At 37.4% G+C, this 17,109-nt stretch overlaps 1 protein-coding gene across 5 annotated transcripts in view; it reads left to right on the forward strand.

Annotated features, from left to right (window-relative positions):
• Nucleotides 1-345: 345 nt before the first annotated feature.
• Nucleotides 346-17,109, forward strand: part of SLC33A1 (solute carrier family 33 member 1) — a 28,353-nt gene continuing 11,589 nt past the window's right edge. For 2 of the 5 annotated variants that reach the window (XM_036120619.2, XM_036120618.2), the window contains exons 1-2: nt 354-1,599; nt 14,018-14,208. In XM_036120619.2, coding sequence (XP_035976512.1) covers nt 828-1,599; nt 14,018-14,208 — 963 coding nt within the window. In that variant the 5' untranslated portion in view covers nt 354-827. Of the gene's footprint in view, nt 1,600-14,017; nt 14,209-17,109 lie in introns of all 5 variants that reach the window. The other 3 variants (XM_036120621.2, XM_036120623.2, XM_036120624.2) reach the window with 3 other exon arrangements.

Raw genomic sequence — 17,109 nt, forward strand, 5'->3', positions numbered from 1 at the left:
CCCCGAGTTTGGGCATTGCCCTACCCCAGGCTAGCGACCAGCGCTAGCACAGCAGCCCCCACCTTCAGAAGCTCGACGGTGTGCTCACTCGACCACCTGCGCAGGCCTGCCTCAACCAGCCCTCACGTGGCCGCGCGGGCCCAATCACCGAGGCCCACGCTTTCCAGACGGCCGCATGCGCTCATAGAGCCGGAGCTCGCGCAGCGCCCCGCCCAGGCCGTACGGTGCTTCCGCTTTAATCCTCCCATGAGGTCCCGGTCGCCGCAGTAGCGGGTTCCTACCAAGCGTTGTTTCGGAAGTCGGCCTCGGAAGCATGCCCTGATTGGCTTGCTCTGGAGGCGGGGACAGGACTCATTTGAGTCTAGGACCACTTCCTGAGGCGCGAGGCAGGAAGTTATCTGGTCTCTCTGGAGTCCCGTGGCGAAAGTGCTGTCTGCTGCAGTGGTGGCGGCGAGAACTGGAGGTGGGTCGGGAGACTGGCCGGTCGGTCTCGCCGCAGCCAAGGGCCCGTTTCCATCGTAGCACCACGGCCCTCTCCTCCAGCCCCGAGCCCGGCGCGGCTGCCCGGGGGGCTCTTTCAGGCTCCTTGACGCCGCTCCAAGGGGCGCCTATCTGGGCATCGCCTGGGCCTCCAGCCAGGGGACTGACTCCCGGCTTCAGCTCTCCGGGCCACTGTAAGAAGTGCCCTTATCACCCCTCGCCCTGTCCTCCTCCTCCCTGAACCATCGAGACCCTGGTCCAGAGCGATAGCCTTGGACCTGGGACTAGGCGGATCCAAGACGCTCAGCCCCGGCACCCCACAGTCGGGGCTCTGCATCGTCTCTGATATGTCACCCACCATCTCCCACAAGGACAACAGTCGGCAACGACGACCAGGGACTTTCAACCACTCTCTGGATATGAAGAGCGGTCCTCTGCTGCCAGGCGGCTGGGATGACAGTCACCAGGAATTGGTGGGCGGGGAAGGGGACAAAGAAGCTCTGCGGGATACCGGCACTGGTGACTTCTCAAAAGCCCCACGGAGTTGCCGGGCCGAATTAAGCAGCATTCTGCTGTTGCTTTTTCTTTACGTGCTTCAGGGCATTCCACTGGGCCTGGCGGGAAGCATCCCACTCATTTTGCAGAGCAAAAATGTTAGCTATACAGATCAAGCTTTCTTCAGTTTCGTCTTTTGGCCCTTCAGTCTCAAATTGCTCTGGGCCCCGTTGGTTGATGCAGTTTACTTTAGGAACTTTGGTCGTCGCAAATCTTGGCTTGTCCCTACACAGTATATACTGGGACTGTTCATGATATATTTATCCACTCAAGTGGACCGATTGCTCGGGAACACTGATGGTAGAACCCCCGATGTGATTGCTCTCACTGTGACATTCTTTTTGTTTGAATTCCTGGCCGCCACTCAGGACATCGCTGTGGATGGTTGGGCGTTAACAATGTTATCCCGGGAAAACGTGGGTTATGCTTCTACTTGCAATTCAGTGGGCCAGACAGCGGGCTACTTTTTGGGCAATGTTTTGTTTTTGGCCCTTGAATCTGCGGACTTTTGTAACAAATATTTGCGGTTTCAGCCTCAACCCAGGGGAATCGTTACTCTCTCAGGTAGTGTATTTAAACTATTATGGGGTTAGGTTTATTTTACGTTTATGAATCCTTTTGACAGAGTGCGTGACGTTGGAGGCAATCTCATAATTTAATTTGCTGGAAATTATTTTGAGGGAGATTATCCGAGGTTAAGTTTTCTGCTAAAATGAGCTTCAGCCAGAATGAGTACAGGAGAGCAGGCATAATTGATGAGTACCCTGCAATGAGCAGGGAGAGGCAGCTCATCCGATAACATTGTTGTGTAATGGCAAACAAAACTCTCAGTCTAGGGAGCTGTTGACATTTGCTTAATACATAGATGTACATTTTTTAAAAGTCTGGCTAGTGTGAAGGAATGAATCCAACCTGAATCCTGTGGCTTACATTTTCCTTTTACTGGATTGAGATTTCTAGTTCCATGCTTTCTGGTTCATTTCTGCCTCTGCTGATATACCAAGAGTCCTAGCCTTCTGGTGAATAGAATAGGGTTAATTTATTCAGCATTAATGAGTTGGCCGAGTGACAGAGTTCTAAGGGCCTCCTATGAATAAAGCAGAGTCCAACCCACAAGTAATGGGAGAAATGAACATTTATGGGGAGCTCAGGGTTGTTAGCTTGTGAGAGTCAGGCTTCACACTGCAGATAACATTTGACCTTGCTGGATTATAAAATTCCATGAAGTGGGTAAGTGGAATTCCAGAAAGCACAGCACCAGGTGAAAGTGCACTGAAGCTGCAAAGTACAAAAAGGTACAGGACAGTACCTACCGTGTTCAGAGTGCCTGAAGCAGTAATGTGGGGACCGGGTTTGGGAAATAGTGATGAAAGAAAAGTTGTGACCCAATTAGTAAGATTTTCTTGAATTGCTGTGAGAAAGAGTTTGAAGTTTATCTGGTAAGCAATTTTGTGTAAGTTCTACAAAATTTCCCCTTTTTCTGAATAAGTAAAATACATGTCCTTGGAAGGTTTTCTGAGTTTTTGTTTTTTTAAGCTTTCCTAACAATTAGGAAACAGAAGTAAAATTAGCAATATCAGGAATAACCAACATGAGGAAAATGGTAGAATTCTTCATTTTGATAATGATGATGAATTTAAGTGATTCTCTTGAAATGTAAGCAGTTCAACTTTCTCTCATCTTCCCAGTACTAGCTTGGGGATTCCAGACAGGGTAAATGTCAGGGGTAGTTGTGTAGTGAGGGAAGTATAAGGATTATATAATAATATTTGGGGAGTGTGGAGGATGGAGGGATTCACAACTGCACTACTCATCTCTTGAAATCTTACCTCCTCCATACCCCTACGCCCTGTAAGAGATCCCCTTTTCTACCTCCTCAAACTGCTAGTGAGCTACTATTACTGATGAAATGATAATTATACTTTTCCTTAATTGGGTTGGGGCCGAAAATGGTTGAGAGATACTGCTTTGCATTTAAACAGATTGGTCTTGAAGTGTTCTGGGGTCCCACTCCTGCTCTATGGATAATTCTCTGCCTAGAAATATTTTGTGAATGCATCGTATTAGCACCTCATTGCTTTTTATGCATTTTTTCATTTTGTACTGGAACTGTTCATGTCACCAGGAAGGACTAATGAAATGGTGTATTACTTAACATGGGAAAGCCTCAGAAGAGATGTCAAGATTTAAGAGGTTGTGGAAACTAAATTACTAACTAGGTAAATTAGAGCTTTCTCTAAGTACAGGAGTGATTGATAAAACATCATTCCACAGAATGCCATTATGCATTCAGGAGCCATGTTAATTATATCCTTTCTTAGCCACAACTGTTCCCCAATGGGAAGATCAAAATTGTGCCGCATTGGATTTTTATTTACACTGATTTGTTATTTTGAATAGCTGTTTGTTCTGTGGAATTTGAACTTTGTTTCTAGGAAATTGTAAAAATAGCTTAGTATTTAATTTTTTCTGTGTGTAGTTTTTAGTTCAAACATTTTAGTAAGTTAAGAGTTGAAGAGTTTTCATTCTCTTCTTTATGATTGTACATATCATATTTATAGCTTCGATCTTTCTGGAACTTAGTAGCAGTATAACAAAAAAAAAGAAAGAAAGAAAAAAAACAGCGGTTTTTAGGAATTTTAAGAGCACAGAAAGAATGATGAAATAAAATTGCTTAGGTAATAAAAGAAGAGCCAAAACACTGAGGCAGATGTTTAGAAAATCAGAAAATTAAAAGCCTAATTATGAATTATAAATATGAATTATGATGTATTTTAGAATTGTAAAATATATTCTCTGATTAACACTTTGTTTTGAGTTACAGATAAATAGAAATGGAATATATTGAGAAAAGACTGTTTTTGCCATTTACAAAGCAGTAATCTAAATAATAAATTTAGAACATGAAGGATAAGATGGGAAAAATCCCTTAGAAACAAAACCTTGATTGTGCTGAGATTGGCTTTTTGGTGCTTCAGGGATCCAAGGCAGTCCTGAACTCAGAAGGGAGCTTTTTCTGTCCTGCCCCCTTTGGTTTTCAAGGATCTTTAGGAGCAAAAAGAGACAACCTTTTGAGCTGCGAGAGATGATGAAAGTAACCCAGAAGAACACAGATATTAGAACATAGTTTTATGACTTGGAAAGATAATATATTCCTTTTTTTTTTTTTATAAGTTAGATTCTGATTTGTATTTTTGGGAGCTGGTTTTTTTTTAATTGAGGTAAAATTGGTATATAACAGTATTAGTTTCAGGTGTACAACATAATTCAGTTTTTGTGTACAATACAAAGTGGTCACCACAGTAAGTCTAGTTACCATCTCAATTCATTCTTTTCTTTTTTAAAGATTTTATTTATTTATTTAGAGAAAGCGAACGAGCGTGCACACACACAGGCTGGGGGAGGGGGGCAGAGGGAGAGGGAGAGAGAGAATCTCAAGCAGATTCCCCACTGAGTGTGAAGCCTATCACGGGGCTTGATCCGATGACCCCAAGATCATAACCCAAGCCAAATCAAGAGTTGGACACCCAACCAACTGAGCCACCCAAGTGCCCCAACCATCTCAGTTCATTCTTACAGATGAAGAAACTGAGGTCAGCTGCCTAGTTGGAGGTAGAGATACAGGATTTCCCCCACTATCTGAATGTAGATCATTCTTAGAAAACTTGTAAGCTAAAATGGCATAAAGCAAAGAGTATCCACACTTTATTTTACAAAAGACCTACTGGTGTCTTTCTAACAGTTGGTAGGAACCTAGGAAAAACCTCAGGGAAAACCTTGAAACCTAAATATAATTTGTGCTGATTGGGCTTTTCTACCAGAGAAAAGTAGCACTCTAACTGCTGATGTCTAAAAACATCAGCCCACTTCTGGAATGCCTAATGGCATAGAAATGACAAAAAAAATTTTGTTTTTTAAGTGACCTGTGGCATTTATTCACTCAGTGCCTGTTTGGTGCTAGCCATGTGATAGGTGTTAAAATTTGAGAATTCTCTGCTCCAAAGGAATTTATAATGGTACTTTGCAAACCAGTGATGGACTGGGTAGATAAAATCCTTAAATGAATCAAGTGAGTTGATACAGGACTGTAGGGTTTGGAGGGGACAGTAGTGACCTGAAAAACTCATGCCCATCTGAAGGTGGGGAGCTTCAATTTTCAATAAATTGTTGTCTTGTGGCAGTGGGATCTTAGGATTGCTGAATCTTATCAGTATTCAAGAGAAGCTAAAGCTTCCTTCTCTGTTTATTTTATAATTTTAAAAACATTTATTAGACTCATATGAAATATGTCTTTAGTCTAGATCCAATCTGTGAACTGGTAATTGAGGCCTACTCCTCTAGAAGCAGTGATAACAATAATGAATAGAAGTAGTGATTGGGATAAGGACCAGGGTATTTGGGTTGGAGCAGGTTAGATCTGATACTGGAGAAGAGCGCTAAACATATTAGAGCTTAAGAATTAGTTTGTCATATAGATAGGCATGAACATATAAGAGTCAATGAGAAAAAAAGGAAGTATTTTGAAAAAAACTGATGGTGAAAGAAAAGCTAATCAAACTGGCAATGAATATAGTTAAAACAGTATTTGTAAGATATTCTTAGAACTAGGAAGAGAGCAGGACCAATTAATTCTTACTTAGTGACAAATTTCTTTGTCGTGCTTTCTGAAGCAGGACTCAATATATTTTGCGTGACCAGAAATACTATTTAGAATGTGGCCAGGACTAACTGACCCATTTCTAGATAGACCAGTTACTTTTAAATAGGCTGTAATACATTTTTTAGCATGTACATCTAGACTTAAAACATTCTCCTGCATTCTCAGAAGGTAAAATTATAACAGATGGGTAATTGCTAGAGATTGGATGAGGAGAAGGTGAGTATAAGTGGATGATAGCATGAGGGAGTTTTGGGGAATGATGGAACCATTCTGTATCTTGATTATGGTGGTGGTGATTTGAAATTTATACATGTGTTAAAGTTCATAGAACTGTAAACCAAAAAAAATTTAGTTTTACTGTATAATAATTTTAAGAGTCTTTTTTTTTTAAGATTTTATTTATTTATTTGACAGAGACACAGCAAGAGAGGGAACCACAAGCAAGGGGAGTGGGAGACGGAGAAGCAGGCCTCCTGCTGAGCAGGGAGCCCGATGCAGACAGAGAGAGATATAGCCAGAGAGGGAACACAAGCAGGGGGAGTGGGAGAAGGAGAAGCAGGCTTCCCGCTGAGCAGGGAGCCCGATGATGCGGGGCTTGATCCCAGGACCCTGGGATCATGACCTGAGCCTAAGGCAGATGCTTAATGACTGAGCCACCCAGGTGCCCCTAGGAGTCTTTATAAAAATAAAAAAAAACTAATCCATTACCTTAAAAGCTAATCTCTGGGTAAATATCATACAAAGTATGTGATATAAAAATCCTTGAATTTAGCTATCTTTTTGCCTTGAATGGGACAGGTTCATAAATCTGGTGGATCTTACATCTCCATACACACAAATGGAGCAAATTTGAACTTATTTTCAAATATTGGGACCCTAGTAATAAAGTGAGATAAGTGGAGGAGTACTGGGGCTAGTAGATTCAGGAAGGATTAGATATTAAAAACTGGAGCCCACACTCCAGAAAAGAAGGTCTTAAATCCTTTTTTTCTTTTTAAAACAAAGCAAAGGTGAAATGGTACTAAGTGCTTTCTTTGCCCAGTAAGGAACTGTGAGATTGCTTTTGTTTGGAAAAGTCAACTTATAAAATATACTCTAAACCAAAAAATTATTTGATTTTATTTGGCATATATTTTACTCGGAATTTCACTTCTGTTTTTATTGAAATTTATGTACAGGCCAATTGAATTAGCCTTTATTATAAATTTATCAATGATAGAATTATAGAACCTCTCTAATTATAGGCAGTCTCCTACTTTGATTTATAGTGTTCCTGAAAACTATAATTTGAGAAAGCGAAATAGACTTACCTTATAAAAGGAGATGTTCTGTTCCTAGAAAATTAGAAATAAAGAATATAAAACCTCTGATTTCACCTATTTTTTAAAGAAACAATCTTGGATAAATCTGGTATTTTATACATGTTCTTTATATATTTTTTTAAAGATAATATTTTTAAGTAATTTCTACACCCAGTGTAGCACTCAAACTCACAACCCTGAGATGAAGAGTCACATGCTCTACCGACTGAGCCAGCCGGGTGCCGCATATGTGTTCTTTAATTTCATTCTTTTAAAAAATTACTTCATATTTTTTAATTTGGGGTTTATATTTTACATTGTATATACTATATTAGTATAGGAGGTCATAAGTATATAATTTATACATGAGTGTGCATGCTATAACTTTTTTATGGATGGGGTGCACATTCAAAAAGCAAGATGTTAGTTCTCTTCCACCATTTCTATTCCTTGGTTTAGTGTTATCTAAGAATTTTTTTTTTTTTTAATTGCATTCTTTCCCCTCACTTTTGAACACAGTCCTTGCTGGCTGAAGTCCAGTGGTGATCAACTGAAGCTACAGAATGGGTGATTTCAACATACCTAAAGATTTCTATCTTTTTTGGTTGCTTTATATTATCTTACATTTGAGACCTACATTTCTTATTCCTAGCACATTTTAGAATTTTTGTGTTCTAAAAAAAAAAAAGAACTTGTGCATTCTTAAATTTCCCATTAATTTTTTTTAACTTTTTATTTTAAAATAATTATAGATTCACAGTAGGGCAGAGAAATGTTTAGTGAAATCCCATGCACCCTTCCCCAGGCTCCTCCACTGTTAACCTCTTACATAAGTATAGTTCAGTCTCAAAACCAAGAAACTGACATTGGTACAATTCATACTGTTATTCAGATTTCACCAATTATACATGTACTCATTTGTGTTTGTGTGTGTGTGTGTGCGTGTGAGTAGCTGTATGTAATTTCATCACATGTGTAGCCTTGTATAATCACCATTACCACAATGATGATACTCAACTGTACCCTCACCACAAGACTCCTTTTTTGTTGTTGTTGCCTGTTTATAGCTATACCCATTTCCTCCTCTCCATCACTAACCCCTGGCAGCTACTAATCTGTTTACCATCTTTATAATTACGTTATTTCAGAAATATTAACAGGAATGAAATCATGCATATGTATCCTTTGGGGATTAGCTCTTTTCAGTTAGCATAATTTCTTTGAGGTTCATCCAGGTTTGTTGCATCTATCAATGATTTCTTGCTTTTTATTGCTGAGAAGTATTCCATTTCTTACACATACCATGGTTTATTTCACCACTCTTCCATTGAAGGGGATCTGAGTAGTTTCCAGGTTTTGGCTATTTTTATGTGAAAATAAGTCTTCATTTCTCTGAGATGAATGCCCAAGTATGCGAAGGCTGGGTTCTGGTAAATCCATTTTAAAAGGAACTGCCAAACTTTTTTCCAGAATGGAATGAATATACCATTTTATCTTCCTATCAGAAATATATGAATGATCCAGTTTCTCTGCATCCTTGTCAGCATTTGATGTTATCATTATTTTTCATGTTAGCTCTTCTGATGTACTCTTCATCTCCATGTGGTAGTTTGGAGTGTACATTGTCTGCTGTTTGATAAAAGTCTAAATTCAGCTTACAAAAAATGATTTAGTGGTGTCAGGATATAGGTTATATAAAAGCTGAATGCAAGGGGCGCCTGGGTGGCTCAGTCGTTAAGCGTCTGCCTTCGGCTCAGGTCGGGATCCCAGGGTCCTGGGATCGAGCCCCACATCGGGCTCCCTGCTCCACGGGAAGCCTGCTTCTCTCTCTCCCACTCCCCCTCCTTGTGTTCCCTCTCTCGCTGTGTCTCTCTCTGTCAAACAAATAAATAAAATCTTTAAAAAAAAAAAAAAAAAGCTGAATGCAAGAACCTATCATAGCATCAGAGTAGAGATATATCATATATGTTTAATATTTTAATTAAAATCCATTTTAGGATTTTGTGCCTTGTCAGAACGTATTTTAAAAAATTAAGAGTGATTTACTTCCATCCATTCAGTGATAGAGGCGCAGAGTTAGCATGAGGTGAGAGCATTAAATCTGTTGGCTTCTCAACCTCGCATCTTGGACTGAGTTTGAGCCCAAATTTTGGGACAAAATGGTCCTTAATAGTAAGATAGCTGCTTAATCCAGTCCTTGACTGAAGAAACAATCTCTTCTACCCCAGAGGAAAACCTAACATTGTTGGAGTTAATGAAAAGGTATGTGATCGCAAACATGGCTTTATCTTCCTAAGGGATTAGGAAGATTTCAAAATTTGCTTTATATTTACTTGATTTTTGCATTATATGCTATCTTTTAACATCCTAATCCCCAGATCAGATATGACTATATATATTGTATAGTCAAATAGCATTTTCTGTGAGGGCTGTACAACAGCATGGATAATTTTGAGTAAATGCTTCAGAGAGAGATTTGTGGCACAGAAAAGTCTGTTTCTTTTAAGACTCAGCCAGTGACCCAGGGCCAGTTACACTATTTCTATTTCAGTTTCCTCCACTGTGAAAGTGAGAGTGTCAGACTGGATGGTGGGTGTCTAAAGTCCCTTCATGCTCTAACTTGTGAAATAGATTGCTGTGCCAAAAGCAAGATGGCGAAAGGAAGACCTGACATTTAGAACAAACTGGAAGTTTGCTTCCCCGTCGCTGACTTCTGAAAAACTAAAGTTCATTTCCATAGGTGAGAGTACCAGGGAGAGAGAATTTGATCTGAGCCAAGGATATCAGACAATGCTTCTTAAATCTTCTGTCTTTTCTGATGGTGGCAGAGAGTGAACCTACACCTAGTCCCAAGGGTCTGGGGACCTAGTCCAAAGCCTTAAAACCATGAAAGCTTTTTGAAGTCTGATGTTTTATCTTAAAAAATTCTTGGAAATTTTGCCTTCCCTGTAATGTATATTTTTTTTCATTAAAAAGGCTTCCCTCTAAACTATTGAATAAAATGAACTCTTTAAGAAGATGCGCCATGTTTATTTATCCTATTTGTTTGCATACCCTTTGCCATACTACCATATGGGGAGATGGAAGTGGGGAAGGGGAGTACAAGTATGCTGAAGTATCTGTGTTCCAGACTTTGTGTGGTTGGAGCTAAAATGGGTATCTTCTCAGGCATATCTGGTTGATAGGAAAGAGAGCCTACTTGCTGTAGATAGGTATATCTGAGCATCTTGGTAGTAAAATGGAAAACATTATTGCTTTAGGATCAGATCCGAGTTTAGACCCACCTCTGGCATTTTCTGAACTGTAATACAGTTTCACTGTGTGTAAAGTAGGAATAATAATACTTGTCTTGGAGAGTGAGATTTATTGCACTGTCCTGTGTTTTGCTTTGGCATGATAGGCACTCAGGTGCTAGCTATTATATCCTTCTTGGTTACTGGTGAATTGGCACATGCTCTTAAATTTTGCATTCATGGGAGCACTAGATAAGATCTAGTAGCCACTTATGAATATTTAGTTTGACCTATGGTCTTTGCCTAAAAATCATGTTTATGAAACTTGCACATCACCTTTGACATCTTAACTATATATATGTATACACACACACACACACACATATATACACATATATATATACACACACACACACATCATATTGCTTTTACAGATGAAACACATAAATCAAAATTAACCAAAATGTTAGTAGTGAAATACTTAGATCATTTTTGGTAACAATATCTTTAAAATGGTTGGTATATCAGACTATGGATGTTCTCTAGCATCAAAGCAGTGTTAATAAATAATAACCAGCAGTCTAATGATTATTACTATTTATGGTAATTGTGTTCATAAAACTTAATATATTTTCTGCAGTGGCTAAGCCTCTTTTTCTGAGTTATTAGCTTCATTCTTCTTTCTGTGTGGGCTATTGGGAAAGCCTTTGAATGAGGGCTCTGAAGTGATGCATTGTCACTCCTTCCTTCTTTTATGTGTACTGTTAACTTTATCCAAAGAGCACAAAGAAATTAGAAATAATCTTATCTGCAAACAGTATTGAAACCTGTTTAACTTGTTCTTACATTTTTCTCCTGGTATTGGAGTTTAGATTCTAGATGAAGATTTTGTTCATGAAAATTGGGAAAATATACTAGGCAAACTTAAAGATGTTTTACTTAGTGAACTGGAACTGAAGTAGTATATAACTTAAAATTAAAATAAAAAAAACTTTAATTTTCACTTATTAGAGACCATTAATTGAAATTTCTAGTGACAGTGAAAGTAGCATAGTTTTTTTTTTCAGGGTTTCTTTAGTTCCTTTTTTTTTTTTTAAGTAGGCTCTATGCCCAGTGTGGAGCCCAAGATGGAGCTTAAACTCAAGACCCTGAGATCAAGACCTGAGTTGAGATCAGGAGTCAGACTCCTAACTGACTGAGCCACCCAGGTGCCCCTCAGGGTTTCTTACATCTCTAATTTAAACCAAATGATGAACAAAAATTTTCTGAATGAGAATAATATTGTAAATGAAATACTGTAAACAAGTCATTATTTGTCACATTTCACTGTGACAACCCAAACAGTACTCTTCACTGAAACAACCCAAACAGTACTCTTCACAGAATTAATAATGCAAAAATAATGAAAAGTAGCCTCATTTAAAAGAATAATCTTAAATTGTTGTTCATTCCTTTTGAACCAGATTGCAAAACACTACATTAACATAAAGTAGAAATTGTTATTTTGATGAACCTTTTTTTTTTTTAAGATTTTATTTATTTATTTGACAGAGAGAGACAAAGCCAGAGAAGGAACACAAGCAGGGGGAGTTGGAGAGGGAGAAGCAGGCTTCCCGCTGACCAGGGAGCCCCATGAGGGGCTGGATCCCAGGACCCTGGGATCATGACCTGAGCCGAAGGCAGACGCTTAACGACTGAGCCACCCAGGAGCCCCTATTTTGATGAACCTTAAGCATAGGACTTGTATATATTACTGCATTTTTTGAAAGGGATACCTTTGTGTTTAAGGATGTTTCATGTTTTTCTTTTCATAACTAAAATTAATATAAAAAATAAAAATAAAATTAATTATAGATTTCTCATGGTGGAGAAAAGAAATCACTCCAGAATACAAATTTCCATATGTGTTTAAAGACTTTGAGCTTCTTTAATTTGCATAATTTGAATAGCAGAGACTTGGTTTTGGTTAGGCTTGTGAAGACTAATTAGCCAATACTAGTAGATTCTTATTTCAACATTAACTTAAAAAAATCATTATATAGGCAGTATGAAATAACGGAAAGAATATGAAACCCAAATTCAGAAGAGTTAGGTTCAAATTCTGCCTCTTAATTATTTGTTCTTTGACAAAGATTTAAATATTCTGAGCTTCTTTTCCTTATGTCTACTTTCATAGTAATAATACCTGCTTTGCCTGTTTCACATGTTTGCTATGAAAATCCAATGAGATAACACACAAAAAAGAAGCATTTAAACAGTAAGATGAGGGGCATCTGGCTGGTTCATTTGGTAGAGCATGCAACTCTTGATCTTGGGGTTGTAAGTTCAAGCCCCATGTTGGGTGTAGAGATTACTTAAAAATAGAATCTTAAAAAAAAAAAAGGTAGGGTGAAATTGGTCTAAACAAATAATTCCATATACCTCCATCGTAAGTGAGGTTCAATCTGTAGTGAACACAGCAGTTAGCTTGAGTTAGCACAGCAGCAGAGCCAGACCAAATACAGAGGAAAAACCCTGACTGTAGAATGCTCGCTCTACTTGTTTTTGAAAAAAGGTATTGAATAGGCTCCATGAACAGTTAGTCGTGCTACGTGAGCAGTAGGATGAAAAGTAAACACATATAAAACTGAGTACAATTCTAGAATGTTAGAACTAGCAAGCATCTGGGATTTTCTAGCCAAGTCCTCTTATTTCACAGGTGAAGAAACTAAGACAGGGTTATCCAATAAGCTTTGTAGTGGCAAACTAAGATGCATTTCTCAGGGTGGTTAAGGAGATACAGGCTTTGAAATTAGTTGTATAAAGGTGTGAAATCACAATTTTACCATTGACTTAGAATAGCTTCAGGCAATGTAACCTAAGCCTATTTCTTTATCTGTAAATTGGGGCTTAGTATTAACCTAATCTATTGGATTGTTGTAGTAAAGGAGATATGCATATGCAAAATGCTTAGCACACTTATGAACATGATATACACCTAATAAGTGGAGCCTCTAATATTACTATTATTTTTAATTATTGCACAGAATCTTTCAGAACATTGTTCACTCCCTGTGCTTAATTTGTTCAAAAAAAAATGGCTAATGGCCAAGCTCTCTTTCACTGAAACAACCCAAACAGTACTCTTCGTGTGTCCCCATTGTGCATGTACAAGTATGAGGAAATTCCTTCTGTGTCACACTATTGAAGGCTATTCTAAACAGATTAAAAACATTAAAAAGCTTAAAAATAAAAAGTTGGAAGATCTAATATGAATGAGCATCTGTTTGTTGTCTAAGTTATAATTTAATAAAGAACTGAAATAGCTTATGCGCTTAAGAAGTATGACTGATGGAGAAGAGCATGTGACTCCTGATCTAAGGGTTGTGAGTTTGAGTCCTACGTTGGGTGTGGAGATTACTTAAATAAATAAATAAACAAACTAACTTAAAAAAAAAAGTATGACTGATAGATCTTATGGGATATGAAAGTCATCAGTCACCCTTAGCACTTTCCTTGAAGAAAATGACACAACAGACTTGTTTCATTCAGCCCACAAATGTCTGTATTCCCTTTCTTTTTCCTTGTTAAATATCCCTGTCTATTTTGGTCTATGTAATATATGTTCAACAGAGACAGGACTGTCTTGTTCATCTAGTATGCTTGGTATGTTGCCTTGAACATGATAGGCACCTAAGTGTTGATCTTTTAACAGACTTAGTGGAAGAAAAGTTGTATACAAAATTAAGTATCCATGCAGATATGTCATTTCAAAAGTTAGTTATAGATGTTAACATTTTTAATTTCAGATTTCCTTTTTTTCTGGGGAACTGTATTTTTGATAACAACAACTCTAGTTGCCCTTCTGAAAAAAGAAAACAAAGAAGTGTCAGTAGGAAAAGAAGAAACCCAAGGGATCACAGATACTTACAAGTTGCTTTTTGCAATTATAAAAATGCCAGCAGTTCTGACATTTTGCCTTCTGATTCTAACTGCAAAGGTAAGATATTTATAAAACAAATGTACCACCCTGTTATAATTACCAATATCATGGAATACTTCCATTGCCTTTTCATATCATAAGTCCCTTTCCACTACTATTAGAATGTAACAATAAAAAACAGTATTTTCTGTTTATTAAATTTGTTTTAAAAGGTGTTTAAAAAGTTTTAATTATAAAACTGCACTAGTTAATAATTTCAAAGTAACCGAAATGTCTTGGAATCTTGAAAAGAATTAAGCAAATTTGAAGTACTTCTAATAAATGTGAAATTTTACTTAATGATATTAATGCTTGGGATGGAAATGAATGCCTTGGAAAAAACAGCTCTATACTGTTATAATGAGTGTACATTTAATGTCAGAGGTATCATAATTATTTACTTAGAAAGTGATTTACAGACATATGGAAATATTTAAGTTTTAGAAGTCTATTTAAAAGTCAGTTGACTTATTTTTTTTTTAATGTTGGAAGGAAATATACCATAAATAAATGGGGATTTTGGTAACTTTTATTCTTTATGTTTTCTGTATTAAGATGTCCTAGTTTAAAAAAAAAAAAAGTCCTAATTCTATAGTACAAAAACATTTCAAAGATATTATGCTAGAGGAAAGGTAAGTTTATTTCAGTACAGTAAGAGATTGCTAGTGTTGGAATTAGTATTCCTAAAATCTAAAATCCGGGGGCGCCTGGGTGGCTGAGTGGGTTAAGTGTCTGCCTTCAGCTCAGGTCATGATCCCAGCAGGGAGCCTGCTCCTCCCTCTCCCTCTGCCTTTCTGCCTACTTGCCTACTGCCTCTCTCTCTGTCAAATAAATAAATAAAATCTTTTTAAAAAAATCTAAAATCCGTTATAGGAGTTTCATATTATAGCTCTAAAGCTATCTTTATAAATACTTTACAGCTGTCTTTACCCTGAAGTAAAAATTGGTAAAAATTAGAGCCTCATTGTTTTTTTGTTTTTGTTTTTGTTTTTTTTACGAGCCTCATTGTTTTTGAAATAGTGAATTTTTTTCCTCTCTAATGATAGGGTTACATTTTAAGGAAACATTGGGAAGGTTAAACTTAAGAAACTTAAGATTCAACTTTAGGAAATAATGAAAGGTTGAAAGAAGAGAGTAATATTCTCTAATTACATCATTTAGAGGTAATCATTGGTAACACTTTTGGTATATTTCCTTCCAGCCTTCTTTTTCCCCTTTGTGTGTGCGTGTTACGTGTGTGTGAGTGTGTGTATACACACTTTATATATATAAATATAATTAATAAGTTATAGTCAACAAACTAATATTAATACTATATATTTACATACAGATATGCATGTAAATAAAAGTGGAATTGGATCATACCATATATAATTTTAATCTCATTTTTGTCTTATTACTCCATATGCCTTATCATTAATTTCTGAAAACATACTTTTTAGGGGCGCCTGGGTGGCTCAGTCAGTTAAGTGCCCAACTCTTGATTTCACCTCAGGTCTCCATCTCAGGGTCGTGAGCTCAAGTCCCACATTGGGCCCCACACTGGGAGTGGAGCCTACTTAAAAAAGAAAAGATACTTTAATAGCTATATAATTGTCAGTGTATAGATTTGCTATAATTTACTCATTTTTCTAATGTATATTTGCTTGTTTTTTAATTATAAAACTGCACTAGTTAATATTTTTGTGTATTTCCTTTCAATAGATTCTTAAATAGGCAATTAGTGGGTCAGTGAATATGATTGCCAAACTGCTTTTTAAAAGATTACAATTATACTGTTGATAGCAATGTATAAGGAGGTGCTTCAGTTACAGAATCTAGAATCTTGTGTTCCCCTTTTAAAGTAAATCTTGCCAAAAGTAACATCTCTCCTAACTTTTAATGTCATAGATTAGTTTTCTCTACTTTTTTTTTTTAAGATTTTATTTATTCATTTGAGACACAGAGATACAGAGAGAGAGAGAGAGAGAGAGAGCATGAGCCGGGAGAGTGGCAGAGAGAGGAAGAAGCAGGCTCCCCGCCGAGCCAGGAGCCCGATGTGGGACTCGATCCCGGGACCCTGGGATCATGACCTGAGCCAAAGGCAGACGCTTAACCATCTGAGCCACCCAGGCGCCCCTCTACTTTTGAGTTTTATAATAAATGGAATATCCAGTATGCATTTTTATGTCTGGCTCTTGTATTCTTTCACTTAACATTATATTTGTATAATTTATCCATATTGTTACTTATAGCAATAGTTTGTTCATCTCATTGCTTATAATATTCCACTGTATATACATATGCTATAATTTATCCATTCTATCAACAAATGTTTAGTTATTTCTACTTTTGGACTATTATGAATAGTACTTCTATGAATATTCATGTACATTACTTTTGGTGAACATGAATGCACATTTCTGATGGGAAGAGAATTGCGGGTCATAAGAAATGTTTTATTAGATACTGCCGCACAGTTTTTCAAAAATGGTTGTTTCCCTTTTCCCTACTGCCAAAGTGTAAGAGAGTTCCAATTGCTTCACAACCTTGAAAGACATATATTGTCCTTTCAAATTTAGCCTTTCTGGTGGGTGTGTAGTGCATCTCATTGTGGTTATAATTTGCATATCCCTGATGATTAAAGCGGTTGAGCATCTTTTCTTATGGTTATTGGCCGTTTAAATATCCAGAGCTGCCTTTTTTTTTTTTAATTTGTAGAATTTTTATGTATCCTGGGTGTTTTGTGTCTACAAATATCTCCTACTATGGCACTTTTAAGATCAAGTAAATGTTGAAGTCAGTTTGTATATTTAAGTTTTACAAAGAGAATGGGTGAAATAGTAGTGAAATTCTTTTGTGGATTTAAGTAAAATATCATTGGCCTTTAATTTTTCTATGGTGAAATTTGCCCTTTGGCTCCATTCCAAGAAGTTAAAG

The sequence above is a fragment of the Halichoerus grypus genome, chromosome 1, assembly GCF_964656455.1.
Source record: "Halichoerus grypus chromosome 1, mHalGry1.hap1.1, whole genome shotgun sequence".
Taxonomy (NCBI): Eukaryota; Metazoa; Chordata; class Mammalia; order Carnivora; family Phocidae; genus Halichoerus; species Halichoerus grypus.